This window comes from Ambystoma mexicanum, chromosome 6q (assembly GCF_040938575.1).
Source record: "Ambystoma mexicanum isolate Mex_15411 chromosome 6q, UKY_AmexF1_1, whole genome shotgun sequence".
Lineage (NCBI taxonomy): Eukaryota > Metazoa > Chordata > Amphibia > Caudata > Ambystomatidae > Ambystoma > Ambystoma mexicanum.
The window spans coordinates 1,077,109,556-1,077,130,734 of NC_090937.1; the positions used below are offsets into that span (position 1 = coordinate 1,077,109,556).

General features: G+C 47.7%; 1 protein-coding gene across 2 annotated transcripts in view; it reads right to left on the bottom strand.

Annotated features, from left to right (window-relative positions):
* Positions 1 to 21,179, bottom strand: part of CEP135 (centrosomal protein 135) — a 642,577-nt gene that overhangs the window by 399,960 nt on the left and 221,438 nt on the right. For both annotated transcript variants that reach the window (XM_069631620.1, XM_069631621.1), the window contains exons 12-13: positions 19,906 to 20,061; positions 7,385 to 7,558 (exon numbers count right to left, since the gene is read on the bottom strand). In XM_069631620.1, coding sequence (XP_069487721.1) covers positions 7,385 to 7,558; positions 19,906 to 20,061 — 330 coding nt within the window. The remainder of the gene's footprint in view (positions 1 to 7,384; positions 7,559 to 19,905; positions 20,062 to 21,179) is intronic.

The following is a 21,179-nucleotide window of genomic DNA, read 5'->3' on the forward strand; positions in this document are numbered from 1 at the left end:
TGAAAAGCGGCAGCAGGGGACTGGGGGAACCACAACCTCAGGGGAGTACAAAAGAGTCAAGAAGGCAGAAAAGCTGCAGAGATAAAAACAGAGGCTGTAGGCTTCATGTGCACGCAATAAAGGGCGAACTGTCTGACACAACCAGACACCGGCAGGCCATGGGAGAGGCTGAGTACCTTGAAAAGGCAGGACACTGACGGCACTCAGGAGCCGTGTGAATGAGGCTGGTGCCACCAGCAGAAGACAGTAAACTGCAGCAGAGGGCCCCACACACAGAACCTGATCCTTGGGAGATCCAGGCACCCAGAATAGGGCGGCTCTGTCACAGAGACCAGGCCCAGGAAGCAACATCGGAAGGCCCAATCGAGATCAGGGAGGCCTAGCCAAAAGCCAGGCGGGGGTCAGGTGAATCTGACGGAGGGACACCAGACGGATGACCACATACAGCAGCATCCCGGAGGCCCCACGGGGCAGTTGTCCCTGAGTAACTACACCGCCGCAACAAACGGTGTGGCCACTAGAAGTACACGGCTAGGTACCCGAAAGGCTTGCATCACTGCACGAAACCAGCTGGAATTCAGTGGGGAGCTCGCACTGGGGCCCCCACGAGAGGCAGCATAAACCTAAGGGCCAGCACACGCGAAATGCAGATTATCATGTATGGTGATGCCCCCCTCTCCACAGAAGGGGAATAGAACGGGTAATACCCAGGCAACTGCCCCACCGGAAGCACCAAACGCTAGTAGTAGGAGTACGGCAGCATAGCTGAGGGAAAGTACTGCAGCACGGGAACAAGACTCGGGGCGGCAAGAAGACAACTGGTGGGCCATAGAGACAATGGCGCAAAAAGGGGGCAAGACCAAAACAAAGCAACCAACGATGGACATTTTTACAAAACCGCTGCAATCCCCCGACTACATCAGCACAAGTGAAAACTGGCCCGCAAGACACGCCGGCCCCACCACGGGAAGATCAACTGATCCTGCAGGCCATCACGGAAATGAAATCCTCGTGGACCACCACGATAGCGGACCTTAAAGCAGCACTGGAATTCAAGATTGATGCGGTAGGCATAGATGTCAACCTCCTGAGACAAGACGTGAGGGCACTAGCGGAGAGTACAAGCAGCCTTGAGAGTGAGGTGAAAAACAACATGCAGGTCGGCACTACCACCGCCAAGGAGGTCCACATATTGAAGCAACAAGTGCGCAATCTGGAAAATCGAGCGGATGAGGACGAAGGGCGGCAAAGCACAACAATATCCGCGTGGTGGGAGTGTCAGAAGGAGAAGGAGGAACAGATCCCACAGAATACATGGAAAACATGTTGATCCAAGAAATAGGGGCTGGCAAACTCTCCCAAGGGTTTGCGATCGAGCAGGCACACAGGGCCTTAGCAAGGAGGCTGCCACCTGGAGCTCCCCCATGAGCGATCATTGCAAAAATTCTAAACTACAGGGACAGGGAAAAGATCATGGAATTTTTTCGAAAAGGCGGAACAATAACACGAGCTTCGCCGACAGTCACAGTGTACCCGGACTACACCATGCTGGTACAAAGACAACGCTTTAGCTATGTTGCGGTGAAGAGGCGACTGAGGGCGACAGGATTCAAATACATGCTGCTATATTCCGCGAAGCTAAAGCTTTTACACAAGGGCAAGGCACACTTCTTTGAAGATCCAGAGGAAGCAACGAATTGGCTTAACGCTCAAGGCTGTCCAGACGACGCGGATGGACCGGAGCGAGGCGGACAGGATAAGTGAAGCAACGCCATATTAAACTTACCCGATATAGGCATAGAGGCAGCAGGGGAATATATGGGTGCCGCATAGGGCGCGCCGCCAATAAGGCGTAGATAATCATGATGTAATACGTCAAAATAAGGATTTATGTGGAATGGAATATAGAGGTCGGAATTGTTAACTAAGTATGCACGCATTACTGCTTAACAGGAGAGCCGAGGACAGGGATAGACCTACCCCCAATAGTTAGAGTAGGCGAATCGCCATTAGGGCGGTACCCCCCCCGCTGTGCACCAAGTATCGGCTGTAGCCAAGAAAAGTACTAGAGGCGGGTGAGCCTGAGATCCAGAGATGGAGCTGGGCAACAGTTGGGGATGGGGAGGAGGGGAAAGGGAGGGAACAGTTGGTGTTGGGATGGGCAGGGGGTAGGGGGGAAGTTTGGTGTGGAATTGTGGGGTGAACAAGCTTACATCCAGGCGCTGCGAGGCCTTCTGCAGAGGACAAGATAGGACAGAAGTTGGAAAGGACATGGATAAGGGATGGGGGACCTCAGGATAGTAATCTGGAATGTCAGGGGACTTAACAGCTATATGAAGAGAAACAAGATTATGTCGTACCCGAGGAGGCAGAAAATAGACATAGCGTTACTACAAGAAACCCACCTCACAAAAGAAAAACAAGGGATAATAGCCAAAAAATGGAGAGGGACCACTATAGAAGCAACGTATTCGGCATATGCCAGGGGAGTAATCACATGGGTGGCGCCACACGTACCCTTCCAGGTACTGCAGTCCACAGTAGAGCCGGATGTGAGAATGGTGGCGATACGTGGAATGCTGGAGAACAGAGAACTGTGCATTATCAATACGTATGCCCCAAACCAAGATGCAGTGATTTATTTTAAGAACTTGTACGGTAAAGTCAGTCCATACATAGGGGGCGCGGTCATTTGGGGGGGAGATTTCAACTGCACACTAGACCCTAGAGTGGCTAGATCAGATAGGAAACTAGACAGGCCCACCCCTACAGCCACAACTCTGAATACCCTGCTGGGCGAGTTTCAACCAGAAGATATATGGAGGCAACACCACCCAAATGATAGACAATACTCCCACTACTCTGCCCCGCAAAACCTGTATACACGATTAGACTACGTGTTTGTTAACCCGGAACTCACTGGGGAGGTGGTGAACTCAGAATATAAAGCAAGGGTCTTATTGGACCATTCACCTCTGACCTTGACGTAGCAGCATCAACTCCGGCCCCCCCCACCCTCGAGCCAAGATTCCAACATGGCGGCTGAGGCACTGAGGGACACAGGGTTCAGAGAGGACCTGAGGGAGGAGATAATAGAATATTTTGAAAAGAACACCGGTAGCGTAGCATCGGAAGGCACTCTGTGGGAGGCATTCAAGGTAGTGGTGAGGGGGGCAGCAATATCGAAATTCAAAGGGCTCCAAGGGGACATAATAAGAGAGCTGCAAAAAACAGAAAGGAAAATCAAAGTTATTATGGAAAAAAGGGGATCCCTCTCAGGAAGACGCTGAAGCCATGAACCAATTGCAACTGGAGTGTGGGGGACACTGGGATAGACTATGCAACTTAAACTATAGGAAATATATTGAAAGACAACATACTGGAGGAGACAAACCGGGAAGGCTGTTGGCATGGCTGTATAAACAGGAGACACCTAGGCCAGTGATAAGAGAAATAAAGGGAGCGGGCGGCCAAATATTGGACACCCAAGAGAGTGTAAACAAGGGATTCCTCCATTTTTACCAACTCGTATATGAAGATACAGGAGGGGCGGACTTGAATGAGATGAGAGATACTGGGCGATATTGGGTTACCTAAACTGAGTACGGAAGAGAAAGAGAGCCTTGACGCCCCCATTGCATAAGAGGAGCTGGAAATGGTGGTCAGACAATTACACACAGGCAAAGCCCCGGGAACTGATGGGCTCCTTAGCGAGTTTTATAAAACATACAGGATGGAGGTGCTCCTCCCGCTGCTGGCAACGCTAAACGAGGCCTTTGAGATAGGGAAATTGCCGGAAACCATGAGAGAAGCGATAATTATCCCGCTTCTCAAACCCAATAAGCCTAGCACGGACTGTGGGTCGTACAGACGGCTGTCCATGCTAAACCAGGATAGTAAAATACTCACGGCGGTGCTAGCAAACAGACTCAGACGGGTTATAAGCAAACTGATACATCATGATCAGACAGGATATGTCCCTTGTAGGAGTATAGCCGGTAACCATAGACGGCTCCATCACGTCATGGAACAGACCAAAAGAGATGCAAAGGCGGTTGCAATTGTTTCACTAGAAGCAGTGAAAGCCTTTGATTCAGTAAGGTGGCCATGGCTGATGGCAGCCTTGAAGGAATACGGAATGGGGCTGGGGTACCTGAGGTGGGCGAAGCAGTTGTACAGCTCGCCTCTTGCCAGAGTCAAAACGGGAGCGATCATCTCGGACAGATAGCAGCTCAGTAGGAGCACCAGACAAGGCTGCCCTTGGTCTCCGATGTTGTACATCCTAGCACTAGAACCCCTAGCGATATACTTGAGGCAACAATACGAAGAGATAGGGGTCCACACTAGGGAGGGACCACACCTAATATCACTGTATGCAGACAACATGTTGCTGTATCTGAGGTATCAAGAAGAGAACTTACAATATATCCTTGAAGTGATGGAGCGGTTCGCGTTACTCTCCGGTATTGCGGTTAACCCCAGGAAGTCATGCCTATTTCCCTTAGGGAGATATAAGGGAATTGCACAAAGCAACCTGCCGGTATTACAAATACCCTGGGAGACCAGCACGTTTAGATACTTAGGGATCAATATTTACCACGAGATAGAAGAACACAAACAAAACACAGAGAGCGGTGGTTAATGTTGAAAACAGCATGAGGTTCTGGGCTAAACTCCCCCTGGCTATGATGGGAATGGTGGCATTGTTGAAGATGGTGGTGTTGCCTAGACTGCACTTTTTTGTGAATATCCCATATATGTTGCCCAAATGCTTTTTTAACAAACTACAGAGCTTATGTAGAGGATTCATTTGGCACAACACCAGAAACAGGATAGCTTTATGGAAGTTGAAAAACGCGTATGAGAGGGGGCATAAAACGACCTAACTTCGAGATATATCATCTGGCAGCGCAACTACAGTATGTGACCAAATGGCTAGCTGAAGACACAACGGCAGAGTCCAGATTGCTGAGGTCAGAATGCAAACCCTACTTCCTGAAAGAACTAATATGGCTGCCCAAATCAGAGCTGCGAGGGCAATCGAAGCTCTTAGAATTGGGATGGAAGATATGGCGCAAGGCATGCCAGGTTATGGAGAATTTGACCCTGTGCTCCCCCCAAGTGCCGCTAGTGGCACTAAAGGGAGTAGATGCACAAATGAGGAAGATAATACGTAGATACTGGGAACCGGTGGGTATAGCAACATTGGGAGATGTGTGGCAGGAGGGAAAGGCACCGGCATTCACTACACTAATGGAGGAAACTGGAGTACACCCTCGGCAATATATCACCTACACCAGACTAGTAAAGCAGATAAAAGACACATGGCCTGAAATAGCACTAGAAAGCCAACCAGATCCTGTCATAGAGACACTATATGATGTCTCTGAAGGAGGGCATGGGGTGTCCCGGATTTAAGAATTAGTAATGTCCAGGGTGGGAAAAGAGGTGACCCAGTTGAGACAGGAATGAGAAGAGGATGCGGGAGAACCCATGCAGGACGGGCTATGGTAAGGAGCACAAAGGTACTACAAGAAGGTGTCCGGAAACGCTAGATTACAGCAGATACAGTTATATGTAACTCACAGGGCGTATATGACCCCTCAAAGGATAGCCCGATTCAAAAACACAGAACCACAAAGGTGCCCCAAATGTAGGGCGCTAGATGCAGGGAAGCTACACATTATCTGGGCATGTCCAGAGATTTGGAAATTTTAGCGGGAGATTACCCACCGCCTCTCAGAGAAAAGAATTAAGCTAAATGTAGAATCGGGTTGGGCGTGCATGTTGGGAGGATTTACTAGACCACGTAAAACGAAACATGTCTGTAAACTTAAGGATTTGGCCTATATTCTAGCCAAGCCCAGAATAGCCATGGGATGGAAAGCAAGCCAGAGGCCCAGGTTAGAGGTGTGGTGGCATGACCTACTGAAATGGACAGAAGCGGAAACAGCAGCATGGTACGAAGCAGCTTATAGAGGGGAGGATGATGAAGTGGGAACGGTGATGGCCTGGAGACAGTTAGTGGCCTCATTAACCAAACCCATCCAAGCCAGTCCTAGAGAATATGACACCTCTGGGAGCGCGGAAGAGGCACCCCAGGAGGAATATGACTAAGGATGCTAAGGAGCAAGATCAAATTGTGGGGGGAGGCAGAGGGAGATGGCAGTGGTAAATATACGTTGAAGTATGATAGACAGACATTTACAACTTTAACTGTCGGGAGTACTGTGTTTGTAAATTGAAAAATTACCAATAAAAATTGTTTAAGAAAAAAAAAGAAATTCTTTAATTGTGAAATGCGGCACATACCAATGTCGTCACTTCATGCTAATATGCTTATAAAGGTTCTCAAATGAAGAGTGGATGCAAATATTAAGTACATAGGCTTATACAGCACCGCAAAAACCACAGATATCGGAGCACTTTGTACAGAACTGCAAGTATGATCTGCAATTGGAGACGAGAGCAAATTAAAATATCCAGAAATTGGAGAACCAAGATGGTTTACAGTTGCCATTTAAAAATAGTAGGTGCAGCTCTGATATATGATATGATATGGCATTTATAACGCGCCTATACACTCTGAGGGAATCCGGCAGCTTTTTTTTATATAAAGGCAGATTGCACAGAACGACTCATACCACCAGTAGCTGACTTGTTAAATTGGAAGGGGTAATAAGAGGCATATTGACCATGGAGGCCATGCCGATTTATAGAGTTCAACTTTTTTAGCAAGATGCTGAACGCAGTCTCAAAGATGCATTTGTGGGACACAATTGCAATCTTAAAAATATATTCTGGCTAGGACTGGAAGACAATGTGCACAGAATTTAAGTTTAATGCGATCTGTAGAGCAGGTTAGCAACTATCCTAGCTACATTATTTTGTAGACTAACAAATGCACATATTGCAAACCAACACATGTTTACAGTTTCTTGCCTGCTGCAGAGAAGACGATAGGGTATGATGGCTCCTCGCATATTTCAAAAAAGGGTAGCAGGCACTTTGCATATTGTATTCACCGAAGCCAGATTTCTGCACTGCAGGCAAACATAGGGGACTTCCTCACCGTTCCCTACCACCCGCACCCCCTTGTGTTCTGCCAGAGACACCCCTGCAACTCCTAGTCTCCATTCCGCTCATTTCCCGTTTCCAACACCCCCACATGTGGCATCTGATGCACACACCTCACCCAGGTCCCGCTTACCTCAAACCAATACTTTCTGGTCACCTCCTCCCATATGCACGTTAAGCACATGAACATTTCCCCGACAGGCCGCTGTTCGTTGAGGTATTCATGTTTATTTCAAATGCAGTCTTTGCCCTAAAGGCAATGCTCAAAGACCATAATCTCCATAGGAAAACTGTAATACATGCTCACCTTGAATTTCTCTCTTAGACTCTCCTTCTCTGTTAAAATTCTGTTAAAGTCAGCTACTGCTTGGTCTCTTTCTTCTTCTACATGATGCAGAGTGGTTTGGCTTACTACTGCAGAAGTCTTAGATTGGGGAGATCTGGTGACCTCTCTTCTCAACATACTCAATTCTTCCTGAGCCTACAAAAAATGTAATAAACTAGTTATTCAGAATATTGTGAATTTTGTATAGCTCATATCCTTTACAGGTTATAAAGCAAATGTACTGTTGGAATGTTGCATTTTGTACATTGTCGCAGATGGATACACACAATTAAAAAAAAATAACATTTCAAGGTAAAAATTACAAAACTATCCTAAATTGAAAAACTCATGCCTTAAAGCTGCTTCTAGAAATGTCAAGTGAAATTCATTATATTCATGTGGCTGGAAAATTAGCAAACTTCCAAGAAACCATGGTCATGTTTAATCATTTAATCTGCTCGAATTTCTATGCTTATTTTTGATTTCAATACTTTTTGTTAATCAAGTCCAGGGTGAGAAATGGTACACTTTGTAGCTTATTTGAGAAGTTAAAAATTAGAATTAACTTCTCAAAATTATCACAACATTCACAACTATTTCTAAAACAAGGAGCATAAAGTATCTATATTGATTTAAAGCAACTAAAAACAGTGTTTTGCAGCCATCTGGTATTTGGTTCCTGGGTAATGCGCCTCAACATTTAGTAAAGAATAAAACGTTCAAGGAAGATGTAAATAGTAGAGCAAGTGCAGTGGAGAGGTTTGGGGAGGAAAGCCAGGAAGTTGGATCAGAGGTAAGGAAGTGAGCGCGGACAAGTGGAGTTTCTAGGAGGAAAGAGTGGTATGGTGGGGCTTTTCCTAACCAGTAGGTTTTCCCCTATTACGTAGACTTTAAAGGGGAAATAAGCATGATGAAATGGTAGAAGGAACAAGTTACTTACCCGTTCTCCAGCATGAGTCCAGCATGGATTCACATGCTCATGAATATTCCTGTCGTCAGGCTGGGAATCCTTGGTAAAAAAAGAAATCAGTTTCAGTTTCACTTCTGAACTGTCTTTCTCCTAACAACCAATCACTGGTCTCTGGGTCATACTGCTCACAGCCAATGACTGCCCTCTACATAAGCCGCTCCTCTGGCAGCCATCTTCAGATTTCGTAGCACGTAAAGTGGCAGTAGGACCAAAAGAAGAGCCACAGAGGGGTAGGCGGGAAGGTCTGCATGTGAATCCATGCCCGACCCATGCTGGAGAACAGTTACAGGTAAGTAACTTGTTCCTTCTCCAGCATGGGGTCTGGCATGGATTCACATGCTCATGAATAAAGAATACATAGCAGTACACACATGCACAAACACGGGAGGTGACAAGGCTCAACATTAAGCATTTTAACATCTCAACATTAAGCATCTCTTACCTCCTCACCAGGCTCATCTTCAAGTGAATAGGTTGCGCAGCACTGCTTGGCCGACTCTGGACTCCTCCCTGGAATCCTGGTCGACGGAGTAGAATTTCGTGAAGGTGTGCGTCGATCTTCACGTAGCAGCCCTGCAGATGTCCAGCAGGGGCACACCAGACAGGAACGCCGTAGTTGCAGCTATCGCTCTGGTCAAATGGGCTCTCGGACGGCCAGGCAACGGTCGGTTTGCCAACCGTTGACAATGGGTGATGCAACCGGAGAGTCACCTGGAAATGGAAGCCTTGGAGAGGGCCTTCACTTGGTTAACAGGGCCAAAGTTCACAAACAGCTGCGATGTCTTCCGAAAACCCTTTGTGCGGTCCACGTTGAACTTCAGTGCTTTAGCCACATCCAGCAAGTGCAAAGTCCTCTCAGCCGGCGACAAAGGAGACGGGAAGAAAACAGGTAACACCAAGGGCTCGTTGAGATGAAGTCCGACGGCACCTTGGGCATGAAGGAGGGGTGCGTGTGCAGCACCATCCTTGTCTCGTGGAATGTCAAGTACAGTGGTTTACAAGATAGGGCCTGAATCTCTCCCACCCATCGTGCGGAGGCGATAACCACAAGAAACACTGTTTTCCACAATAAAAACTTCAGCTGCGCCGAATGCATAGGCTCAAACGGGGGACCCATGAGCCTACTCAGCACCACATTGAGCTCCCACGCCGGAGCCTTCACCGGCGGGAATGAACGTAAAAAGCCCTTTTATGAATTCCGTGACCAAGCTGTGTGACCATAACGACGACCGCCCTGGAGTTCTGGTGTAGCGGGAGACAGCCGCCCGAAGAACTTTGATGGAAGCGTGCGCCAGTCATGATTTGGCCAGTGACAGCAAGTATAGCAGCACCTGAGGGGCCATAATCCGTAGAGAGTTTATCTTCTGTGCACGACACCAGACAGTGAACCTCTTCCCATTTATGCCCTTATTCAGTGCAGACGAAGCCCAGGCCTTGGCAATTACCTCCTTGCAGTCTACCGAGATCTCGTATTCTCCAAACTCTAGCGCTGCAGGAGCCAGGCCTGCAAGTTCAGTGACCCTGGTTCGTGAAGCAGAATCGCGCCTACTCTGGCGAGATGTGCGACCACCGGAAGCTTGACTGAAGGGGGTGCTGACAAGTCCAGAAGGTCTGGGTACCATATATGTCTCGCCCATGCCGGTGCGACGAAGATAATCCTGCACCGGGGCCGTCTGAGTTGATTGAGGAGTCGCAGAAGCAATGGCAACGGAGGGAACGCATAGAGAAACAGGCCGTCTCAGGGGAAAGAGAACGCATCCCCCATGCTCCCCGGCTGGGGCAACCTGCTGGCGAACCTCTGGCACTTGGCGTTCGTCGCCGTCGCAAACAGATCGATGTGGGGATTGCCCCATCGTCGGAACAGAAGATCAACTTGATCCTGCCGAAGCTCACACTTGTGGCACGAGCGCAGTTCCCTGCAGAGGGAGTCAGCGATGATGTTCTTCACTCCCGCCAGATGAAATAGGAGGAGGAATATCCCCTGGACCACAGCCCAGTGCCATAGGTCCTGTGCCTCTCTGGAGAGTGCTGGGGTTCTGGTGCCCCCCCTGCTTCCAGATGTAGAACATTGTGGTGGCGTTGTCCGTGAAGACCTGCACCATCTTGCCCTTGAGTGACGGAAGGAAAGACTTGAGGGCCCAAAATACTGCCCGTAGCTCCAGAATGTTGATAGGTAACGACTTCTCCTCCGACAGCCACAGGCCTCTGGCGTGGAGACCTCCGGTGTGCGCACCCCATCCTTCCAGGGAGGCGTCCGTCGTGACCGTCTCTTGATGAGGTGGGGTCTGGAAGTCCGTGCCCACCGACAGAGGCGCGCAGACACTCAACCACCGTATCGCTCGGCGGAACATCTCGTTGAGAGATCTTGTCCTCGAGGCTTCCCGATACCTGGATCCAACGCTCGTCGGGGTACTCTTGCAGTGGCCACATCCGCAGCCTGCACAGACGAACAAGGTATATGCATGACGACATCATGCCGAGAAGGGATTTGATGGACCTCACCCTTGCGATCTTCAGGGCCAACAGCTGTTGCACCTTGCCCAGGATGGCCGCCATCCTCTCCTTCCGACGGAGACTCCAGGCACAACAAGTGTTGAGTCGAGACCCCAGAAACAGTGCGACTTGCAATGGCACCAAGCAAGACTTTGCGTAGATCACCGAGAACACCAGCTCTGTCAGCGGCTGGACGTTTTTCGGCCGTGTGAGCGATGACAATCTCCCTCGATTCCGCTCGGATGAGCCAGTCGTTCAGGTAGGGGTAAAAGTGTATCCTTCATAGATGCAGTTGTGCCGCCACTGGCGCCAGGCACTTGGTGAAAACCCTTGGCACCAACTTTAGTCTGAAGGAAGGGCCTTGAACTGATAGTGCTGCCCTTGAACCATGAAGCGCAGGAACTTGCTGTGTCACTTGTGGATGGGGATGTGAAAGTAATTCTCCTCCAAGTCCAACGACAACAGGAAATCCCCTTCTTCCAGCTGCCCTAGCACGTGCTGAAGGGTGACCATCCGACATTTCTGGGATCTGATGTACTTGTTCAAGCGGCGGAGGTCCAGGATGGGACTCCAACCGCCCGTCTTCTTCTTGACGAGGAAGTATCGAGAGTCCACTCCTGAGTCCCCGGAGCCTCTTTGGGAAGAGTTCTATCGTGCCCTTCCTCAGCATGGCCCGCACCTCCAGCAGAAGCTGAGGGACGTGGTTTTACTGCCTGTCCACAGGTGGTATACGAGGACACTTTTGTTGGAATTCCACCAGAGTGTCCGTGGGCCAGCACGTCCAGCACCAACGGTCGGTGGAGATGGTATTCCACACGCCAACGAAGTTAATCAGCCGGCCTCACACCAAGGTGCACGGGTGGGGGGCCCGACGTCCTGGCCGGTTCAGTCCTGCTTCGCCGTGGAGGAGCCACCTTGGGGACCTTGGCGACGACGGCGACCTCCTCCGGGCTTGCAGCGGCCCCTGTAGGCCTCCTGGGTCGAAGAGCGGGACGGTTGATGGTAGGATGGCACAAAGGCACCAAAGCCTTTGGAGGAACCCTGGGACCTTCCTCCAGAGGTCCAAAATGACGACCGTCGCTGTTAAAACGTGCCCAAACTGCGCGCCGTCTCAGTATCCGCCTTGTTGGCCTGAAGAGACTCGTCCACAGTCTTGCCAAACAAGTTATCCCTGTCGAAGGGCATGTCCAACACCCTCGACAGCACATCCTGGCGGAAGTTAGTGGCCTTCAACCAACCCCGCCGCCAAAGGCACACGCTGTTGCCCATCTGGCGGAACCCTGTGTCGGCAATGTCCGTGGCCACCTTGATGGCATGGTCCGATGCCACCTCGCCTTCCTGCAGGATCTCCAGCGCTTGTCGGCGGGAAGGAATTCCAGGAGAGGAGCGATCTTGAACCAGAGCTCCCGGTCATAACGAGCCACAATGGCGAGGGCGTTGGCCGCCTTGAAGGTCGTCACTGCAGACGAGATGTCTCGTCCCATGGAGTCCAGCTTCTTTCCCTCGCTGTTCGGTGGTGGGGGGGCAGAGGACATCGGCGCAGACGAACCCGCAGACTTCTTCCTAGTCGCCGCCTAGACAACAGAATCTGGGGAAGGCTGCGATCTCAAGCACTTGGGTGCAGAATCCGGCACCCTGTACTTTTTCTCGTACCGGTCCCTCATCGCTGGGGCTGAGGACGGGTTCTTCATGAGCGACAGACCCTTGTCCCAAACGTCGTCCAACAGCGGGATAGACAGCACGGTCTTCCTCTTAGCCTCCCTGCGTTGGTACAGGCAGCCTTCCTTCTTTTCCTCGGTAGCCAGTTGGAACTCCTCAAAGGCCCTCGAGATCATGGCATGAAATGAGCCAATCTCGTCGGGCAGCGAGGCTCTGGGCGGCTGGGACGGCAGATCCACTCCGCCGCCGTCGTCCGTACCAGTCGTCGTATCCGGTTCCGTCTCGTCCCTCGGTGGAGGGGAGGGAGGCGATGGATGGTAAGGAGGTGGAGGGTGAACTCTCCTCTTCTTGTGTGGGGGGGTTCTCCTGATGGCCCAGGTGCCGCGGGATCTCCCGCCAGCAACAGGGGCATCCTTGTCTGAATCTAAGCACAGGGTGTGTTAAGCCTGAAGGATGTATACCGAAATGTCCGCCGGAGGCGGCGGTAGCTGCAGCGGAGGGGATGGCGGCAATGGCGTGGTGTCCTCTGGATCCTAACTGCCCGGCTCCTCCTCGTCAGTGTCTTCGCCACTCTCCACATGTCCCTCCCGTAGGACCTGGCCTCGACGAACTTTTCATCCACAACGGAGATGTCCGTGCCTTGCAGGACTACTGTGCCCCCCCTTCTTCTCGATCAGGGAGACTGTTTTGGGGCGATGACTGGCATCCTCTTCACCGGTGTCTTCTCGTCGGGCAGAAAAGATGATTCCCTCCTGGCCGGCAGGGAAACTCTCGCTCTGGAGGCCGTTAACTGTGAACCCGCATCAACGGCCTTCGCCAGGGACATCACCACTCCTTCAATGGAGGTTTTCACCAGGTGAACCTGGGCCCTCACAACCTAGGTCGTGCCTGGTGCCTTCACCATGGGGGCAAGGGTCAGCGCCACGCTCCCCTTAGGCCTTCTCCATCTGAGCCGACTGGGACTTCTCCAGAAGTTTATCCGGGTGCTCCGACATCCTCTTCTTCACCGATTCGGACCGTTGGCTCGTGGTCGAAGGTGCCAGAGATGCTGCGCTCACCCTGGCTCCCGAGGAGCCTGCCCCAAGGGCACTCCCGGTGCCCGCGGACTCGCATTGCTTTGCCTTCTGTTGGGCCCACGTCCCCGGAGCAACCTCAAAGGTTTTAGAAGACCGCTCAGATTTCTTCTTTCGGCTGGGTGACCTGGGCTCATCAGACTGGAGCCATTTGTTAAGCCGCACGCGACGGTCCTTCATGGTGCGGGGAACCATAACCTTGCAGAACGCACAGGCCTCCTCCATGCAATGCAACTAAGCTGAGTATTTCTCACTTTAACACCTGCGAAAACGATAGGTTGGGTACCGGCATCTTGTGCTAATCTTATCCGTTGATCTGTCGCTGTTAGGGAGAGTTCTCAGAAATGTGCACATTCTTCTCTACCTTAGAGACCCCCAGCAACTTTGCTGGATTTTCGAGGACTTGATTTTTTTACCTGGAGAGAGTGAGACCCTTTTTCCCCATTCTCTCATGTATTTTAATGTGATTTTGAACACCGTTTCTTTTTGGTTGTGGAGTCTGACAAACTCCATAGACATCTTTTACATTGTACCACACAGCACCTTGAGTGCAAAGGCACGGGGAAGGCTTACAGATTTCACAAGGTTTAAATACCTTCTCTTGGATAGCTACTGTTTCCAAGAACAGTGAAGTGAAGTGAAATGAAATTGACTTCACTTACATTGTAACTTTCTAGACCCAGCACACACTATCTTACAATAGGGTGCTGGAGGGGTTACTTAGTATCCCCTTTGTCTAGCTTCTCATGTAACATTTTTATGTTACCCTTTCCTCAATGAATGGCTGGTGGCAGTGGTTTACTTTTAACTACCGTGGTGTGCATTTACTGTGGGCTGCGGCCGCAGATGCAGTAAAGCACCCAAGGGTGCCATTTTTGGGTCTTCTTTTTTCACTGTTTCTTTGTGGAAAGGTCCTTCTTGAGATTTACTCTGCTACGCGCCAAACCAGGATATCACTAGACGCTCATGCCCCATTTCACAACGGCAATGTATGTCTCATGTCAACATCCTCTGTGCGCAATCTATCGCCTCATTCCTCAACAAGTATAAACAAACCCTTTCTGATCACACAACATTGGAGTTTTTTCCTTCGTGTCAGTGTATTTCATTTCAAGCTTCCCTGACTTGTTACTGCTCTGTTCAGCTATCTGCCAAGTACGACACACTGAGAACCAGTACTTTTACTACCTAAAGTAGTTGCTTTTCATTTCTTATATTATAGACACATTTATTTACCAAACCATATTTAACCTTTTAACTGCAATGGGTTTTCCGCCCCAGTGCAAAGGCCTTTTTTGGTGATTTTGTTATTTCGCCATTGAATGCCTTCTAACGTTTTCTGTTTCATTAACCCCTTAAGTGCCAAGGACGAGGTATCTCGTCCTTGGCACCAGGGAGTTCATCCCAAGGACGAGATACCTCGCCCTTGGCACTTAAGGGGTTTTAAACCCATGTCCTTGCAAACTTTGAAAGTTAGAGCCTATTAATATTGTCTTTTCATGATGTGTTTTAGTAACATGGCTATTTCTTCGCTTGTCTTTCTTTAACATTCAATGTTAATGGGAAACCTCTTTTCTTTACTGGATACAAACAAACACGTTTTTTATTTACCTCACTGTCGATTCTGTGCTTCTTCACTATTCCGAAACTATGACAACAATTCAGCCCTGCCTGTACAAGCCCGAATATTCAGAAGAGGAAATCCTTAAAATAAAAAAGTCGAGACGATGTGGAATCAGATGAACGTCATGAGGATAAATCACTGGAGACTGAACCTAGTCGCATGGAACATGTTTCCACCTGGTGTGCCTGCCATCGTTGTGAGCTGATGCCTACTCTGATGGAGAACTGCGGTTTCAGAAAAAAATGGTGTCTGCTTGGCCTACATGGCAGAAGACGACACACCACTGCTATGCGTTACCAAGCTGCATGACTTCAGGGCCGCCTGCCTTACAAGATCTGTGTTGCGAATGATGAAGGTCCTTATGCACGAACTTCAAGTTACAGTTCGCCCTCGTAATCAAGTAAAAAGTACGTTCTATCTATATATGTTGTGCGTTTGAGGAATGAGACAGCTAACAAAATATGTTATTCGTGTTGGGTAAGAACTGGTGTAGTCACACTGGGTGAGACTACACAACACTTATCTGCTTGATATTAGGTAACCCACCTTTTGGTATAGGTCTGTACTACACAAGTTGGTAGTGAGACTGAGCAGTCAGGCCTATCTCAAGAGGGGTAAATGTGAGCTGTAGAGCTGTACAATTGAAATCTATAAAAACAAGTAGCCAAGTAACACTTACACTCAAGGTTTCAGTTATAAATAGTTATTTATTTAACATCCGTTTTAAATGAGCATTCTTTAAAAAGGCAATTTGTTGTAACAATTCAAATCCACTTTAAAATCACCTTTCTGAGTTAAATCAAGCTAGTGGATAAACTTTGGATATACTTCATACAGTACTACACCCTGAGGTGACGTCATCACAAGGATAGTATTTGCATTTATATATCACACAGACTCCGACGTTTTGGAACTTCAATGGGGCACCCTTCCTCAATGACCTACAGTCGCCGCCGGACGACCTCTCCCCTTGAGGAAGCACAGAGGCACACAGACACGCGGAGAAAGATAAACCAGTAATGAACCCACGGACTCGATGGACCTGAGGCATGGATATAGCCCCTTGAGAGGCAGGGCATGTAATGTCTTAAGGACTTAATGAGTTGAATGTGAGGGGTAGGGGTGATAGGGAAAGGGAAGGGAGGGAGAGCAGAGGGAGTGAAGGGGGGATTTACGTTGGTATGTTGTTGTATACCTTGTTACAAAATGTAATAAACATATTTTAATTTAAAAAACGACTGTAGCGCAAACCTTGCCCAAAGTTATCCGGAGCACTAAACAACAAATATGCAAAAATGCAGCACAATACGAAAAAGATAAATATGAATAACGGTACTGAATGAGTAAAAGCATTGAGTAAAGAAAGCTGCACATTAAAAGCAATGAAATCAAAACAGCCAATGTGTTGGGAAAAGATATGTTTTCATATTCTCACAGAAAAATGGGAGAGTATGTGCAAGACGCAAATGAGAAGGAAGGGTATTACAAACCCATGCAACAGCACAAGAGAAAGCTTGTTAAGCAGTGGATGCTCTCCACACAAAGGGAATCCTCAGGCGTACAACAAACTGATTGTTTCCCCTAATCCGCCAGAAACAGTACATTTGGCAGATCGCTAACAAGGGTTCTTAAATTGAATCATCTTGAAGGCAAACAGCCCATTTCAAAAAGTATGCCTACCCTCTTTTCGACACCCACCTGGTGCACCTGTCTGTAGCCTGTACATACCCAGTAAAAAATAAAATGGATACTCTACTATCTAGGGGAACCATTTCTATACATGAACATAAAGAAGACAATACATGGTATAAGTGAGCAACACAGCTTTTACATTAGCCATTCTCATCTGGATATTGCCAAATGAATAGGTATTCTATTTTTTCATTTTCATTATGAAGAGTATAAGTTATTGGAAAAGCACACTTCTCTGTGGTCGATTCATGCCACAGCAATCCATGTCCATTTCAGTTCTGAAAAGGAAGGATAACATTTGCCCTCAGCCTTTGTCCTTTGTGCAATGCATCCCATTACCTGGGTTAACCGTTTTGTTTAAGTCAACATCTGGTTTAGAAAGAGTTGCATCGAGAAAAGACATTTTGATATAAATTCCCCCCCAGCAGGGACTGTTTGTATTGTATGTAAGCCCAGAGAAGGAGACACCAGGCTGCCCCAAAATATTGTATCTGTGCTAGCTACAGGCGAAGGAAGGTGTAGCAACTGTCATGGGAATGCCAGCATGTAGGTACAGTCTATATCTTCCAGTACTATACAAGCAACCACTCACACATATTGTACTGCACCTTTTCAGTGTGCACCCTAGGGAGTGGGGAAGGAAAAGGGCACAGCTTGTCAACAGAATGGAAAAAAAATGTTTACATGTAAAGGCAAGTGCCAATCATGATTTATGAGAAGTGTGAGCAGTCAGAAATGTGAGACGGATACGAAGGTATAGCTTTCTCAATGTTTGCCATTTTAGCAAATCCTAACAAGAATGTCCCTACCTAGCAAACTAAAACTAAAGAAACATGACCTAGTGTCCAAAAAGCATCTGACCCTCACAATAATACATACAACACAAAATGTATAAGGAATATCAGTTGAACAAACCAGTGCAATAGTTAAAACCTATAGTTTTTAGAAAGTACTCATTGGGACCAGGGTTGGGCTTCCTTCCCTGATCAATTCAGGAATACCATTAGACAATAAGTTCTTATTCAACAAGGATCTGTTCAGTTCAACACAAACATTTCTTTTTCATCCTCTGTGTCTTTCCAGTTGACAAAGCAAATGTCTTTTCCATAAACACTTGTTAAAAACTAAAGTAGCAGAGAACTGCACACTCACATATGCCTGTCGAATAGTGTCCCACCATACCTCTCACAAAAAGTCTTGAAAGCTGCCTCCTCTGTACCAACAAGGTCTTTCCACGCTCATTGCCTCACCCAGCCCAAAACCAAACGAGCTAAAGCAGGAGGCTCTAGCATCCCTTCCTTGGCTGCCAAACATTGGAACCGACTCCTGCCGACCCCGAGAGCTGAGCACTCCTAATGTACCTTTTGCAAATCGCTAAAAACTGTGCTGTTCTCTCAACTAGCATCTCCCTAATAGCTAACAGACATTTTGCTAAGGATCACTTCTGCATCATTGTTTTTAGGAATGTATAACGCTATCGATCTGAATTGCAAATTGTCAAGTGTGCTTTATAAATGTAAAAATAAATCAAATAGTTCTCCTCCACAATATCCCTCTTGATAAGGCCAATGGCTTTCATAAACATTAGTTCATAAACCAAGGCAATTGTTTTCCTTCACAAAAATGTCTTTCTCAGGTTTCAAAGTAAATAACTCATCACAAATATTCTTCCAATGGAAAGCTTTTGTCAGGACAGCATAACCACTACTTTTGGGGATGCAGCACTTTGTAAAAACGATATAGTTATGAATGTCTACACACAACACTTTTTTTTACCACAGCCACATTTCGTTAATTCAACAGTTTCCTTCCTGGTCCACTCACCTGCCAGGAAGAAAACCTCTACGACTTCAGTTGATCTCATAAATGGAGAAGAGCACGCTTTTTGCAGTCTTGCTCCTTCTTTTAGATAGCCTCTTGGCTGTTGACAATGTGGATTACAGGATTCCCCAAGTGGACTTCTCATGAATGGAGAATTGCGTCCTCACATCACATATCGCCATTTAAGGGGTTTGATTAGGCATTCATACAACTCTCTTTGCCACCCCCTCCTTATGTCACTTTGCTCTCGGAAGCCCTGTAACTCAATTGCAGGAGCTGTAAATGATACAAAGCACCCCAGTGCCCTGTGTCTCTTCTGAGGCCCACAGGTTACTGTTGGCACCTTCAGCGCCTCTCTCTTTCTCTCTCTCTGGGAGTCTCTGCTGCTCCATCTTCAGCAACCATAGCTCTACCGACCTACCGATTGCATTGCACACGACGGATCCACTTCGTCGTCTCTCTACACACCTGCTGCTCTGCACGCGACCCAAGCCGCAGCTTGCGAGAGTGAAGTCTCTCCTACACCTTCTTGCACCTCCACCACATAGCTGTGGTATACTTTCAAATTTAAATGTCCCGCTCAGGTTCCTCACATCCCAACAACTAGACCTCACCTTTTCTTCAGTGGTACTTTTGATCCTCATTAACTCTTGGTCCTTCTTTCTCGTCCCAGTACCACAGGCATTATGGATCTTGGAGTCCATCATTAATTTGAGTCTTTTAGGTCTATTAATTTCTGTGTTTTCGTTGAATCAAATGTTATTAGGAGATGTCAAAAGCATAGTAGTCTCATTGCTTTACTCTACTTTACAACATGCCATCAATACTTCAGGGAGGAAAGGGGAATCATGAGTTAAAGAGATCACAAATTCCACCTGATATGAGCCCACCATGTGATCCTCCCTCATAATACCGCCCCCATGATCAGGTAGCAGCTGCCTTCCCCGGGCCACATGAGAAGAGGACCATACCGGGGTCTCAGTGATGATCTCACTAGAGTCATCACAGGAGGGGAAAGAACATACAAATACAGAACGGGCAACTTGTAGTACAGTGTTGTGAGAATAGATCATGCGACAAAGAGACAAACTCTGAAAGCAACCAGATTCTTAAAACATGTTTTCTTTTTAACTGTACATAAACACAAATATTCCCATGAATGGTGTCCTACCTGTTGATAAAGGATGCTTATCCTATCTCTTTCGGCGGTCAACATTTTGACATTTGCTTGAATTTCCACCATGTGTTTTTCAAATCGGTCTAACATGGACTGCAGGTCATCTCTTTCCCTACTGATTTGCCTTAGTTCAGAATTGTATGACCCACTCTGCAATGAAAAATTCAGAATTATTCATTTATTAATCAGCTGCGTGGTTCACTATAGATGGCTCCTAGTCAAAGATATTTCAAAATAGAATCAAATTAGACAGCGTTATGTGACTACCAAGTAGAATTTGTTTCACCCAATGATGGGCAATCATGCCTTCTCAAGTGAAGGCCCTCAAACTTGAATGCACCCACTCTGAACCCTGGGATCACACCAAGTTTCAAAACGATCCACACACAAGTAATCTATTTAAGCTTTCATTGAGTGCAGCAATTGTGCCAGAAACGAAAGATGAATGCCAACTTGCAAAAATGTATTCAAATTACAGATCAGGTCAATCTGAATACCTATCTGGTAGTATATCTAGGTGGACTGAGCACCTGCCAAGGGGCCTGCAGTTCACAGCTACCAATCTTTCAGACCAGTGTCATTCTTCTGCGGCTCACATAATATATGTACCATTGGATTAGATGATAATAAACCCACTGTACAACAGACAAGTCTCGGTCTATTTTGAAAACAAAGGGGCACAAAAGGACCGTGAACAGCATACAATTTCAAAAACACAGGATGAAAAAAAAACAGTGGGTCGCAAAAGTAGGAATAGATGGGGGAATAAAACAGGCAGAATAATTTGCTCAGCATGCCTAAGGGACGAAAAAGGCACATCTGAGACTCTGTGGTGCGATTCACCCAACAGGTCATCCAGGGCAAAAGTATTTTGGTCAATTGCCTTCAGTTTTCTTCTGTGACAAGAGTGACAGTTAAAGCCCCCTCAATAAATCGGCCTTGAAGTTATTGACCAACCAAAGAAATGCAGAATTTAGACAATTCACAGCTGTTCGGATATGAATGTACCTTTTAGGGAACGCTGGATGAATTCTAATGGCTATTTTTCGCCCTCCGAATTGCCCACCAACTTACCTTATGAAGGGTTTACTTGTGAACATTTGAAGTTCCAATATTGTCGGATGCCTTGGGTGCCAGGTCAACGCACCGTTCCAAATCCTTTGAATAAAATAAGACTCTGCCATTTGACAAAGTCAGGCCACTAAACTGCTCCTATGTTCTGGAGGAGAATCTGTGATCGGGTAAGCCAGACAACCAGGACCTTGCAG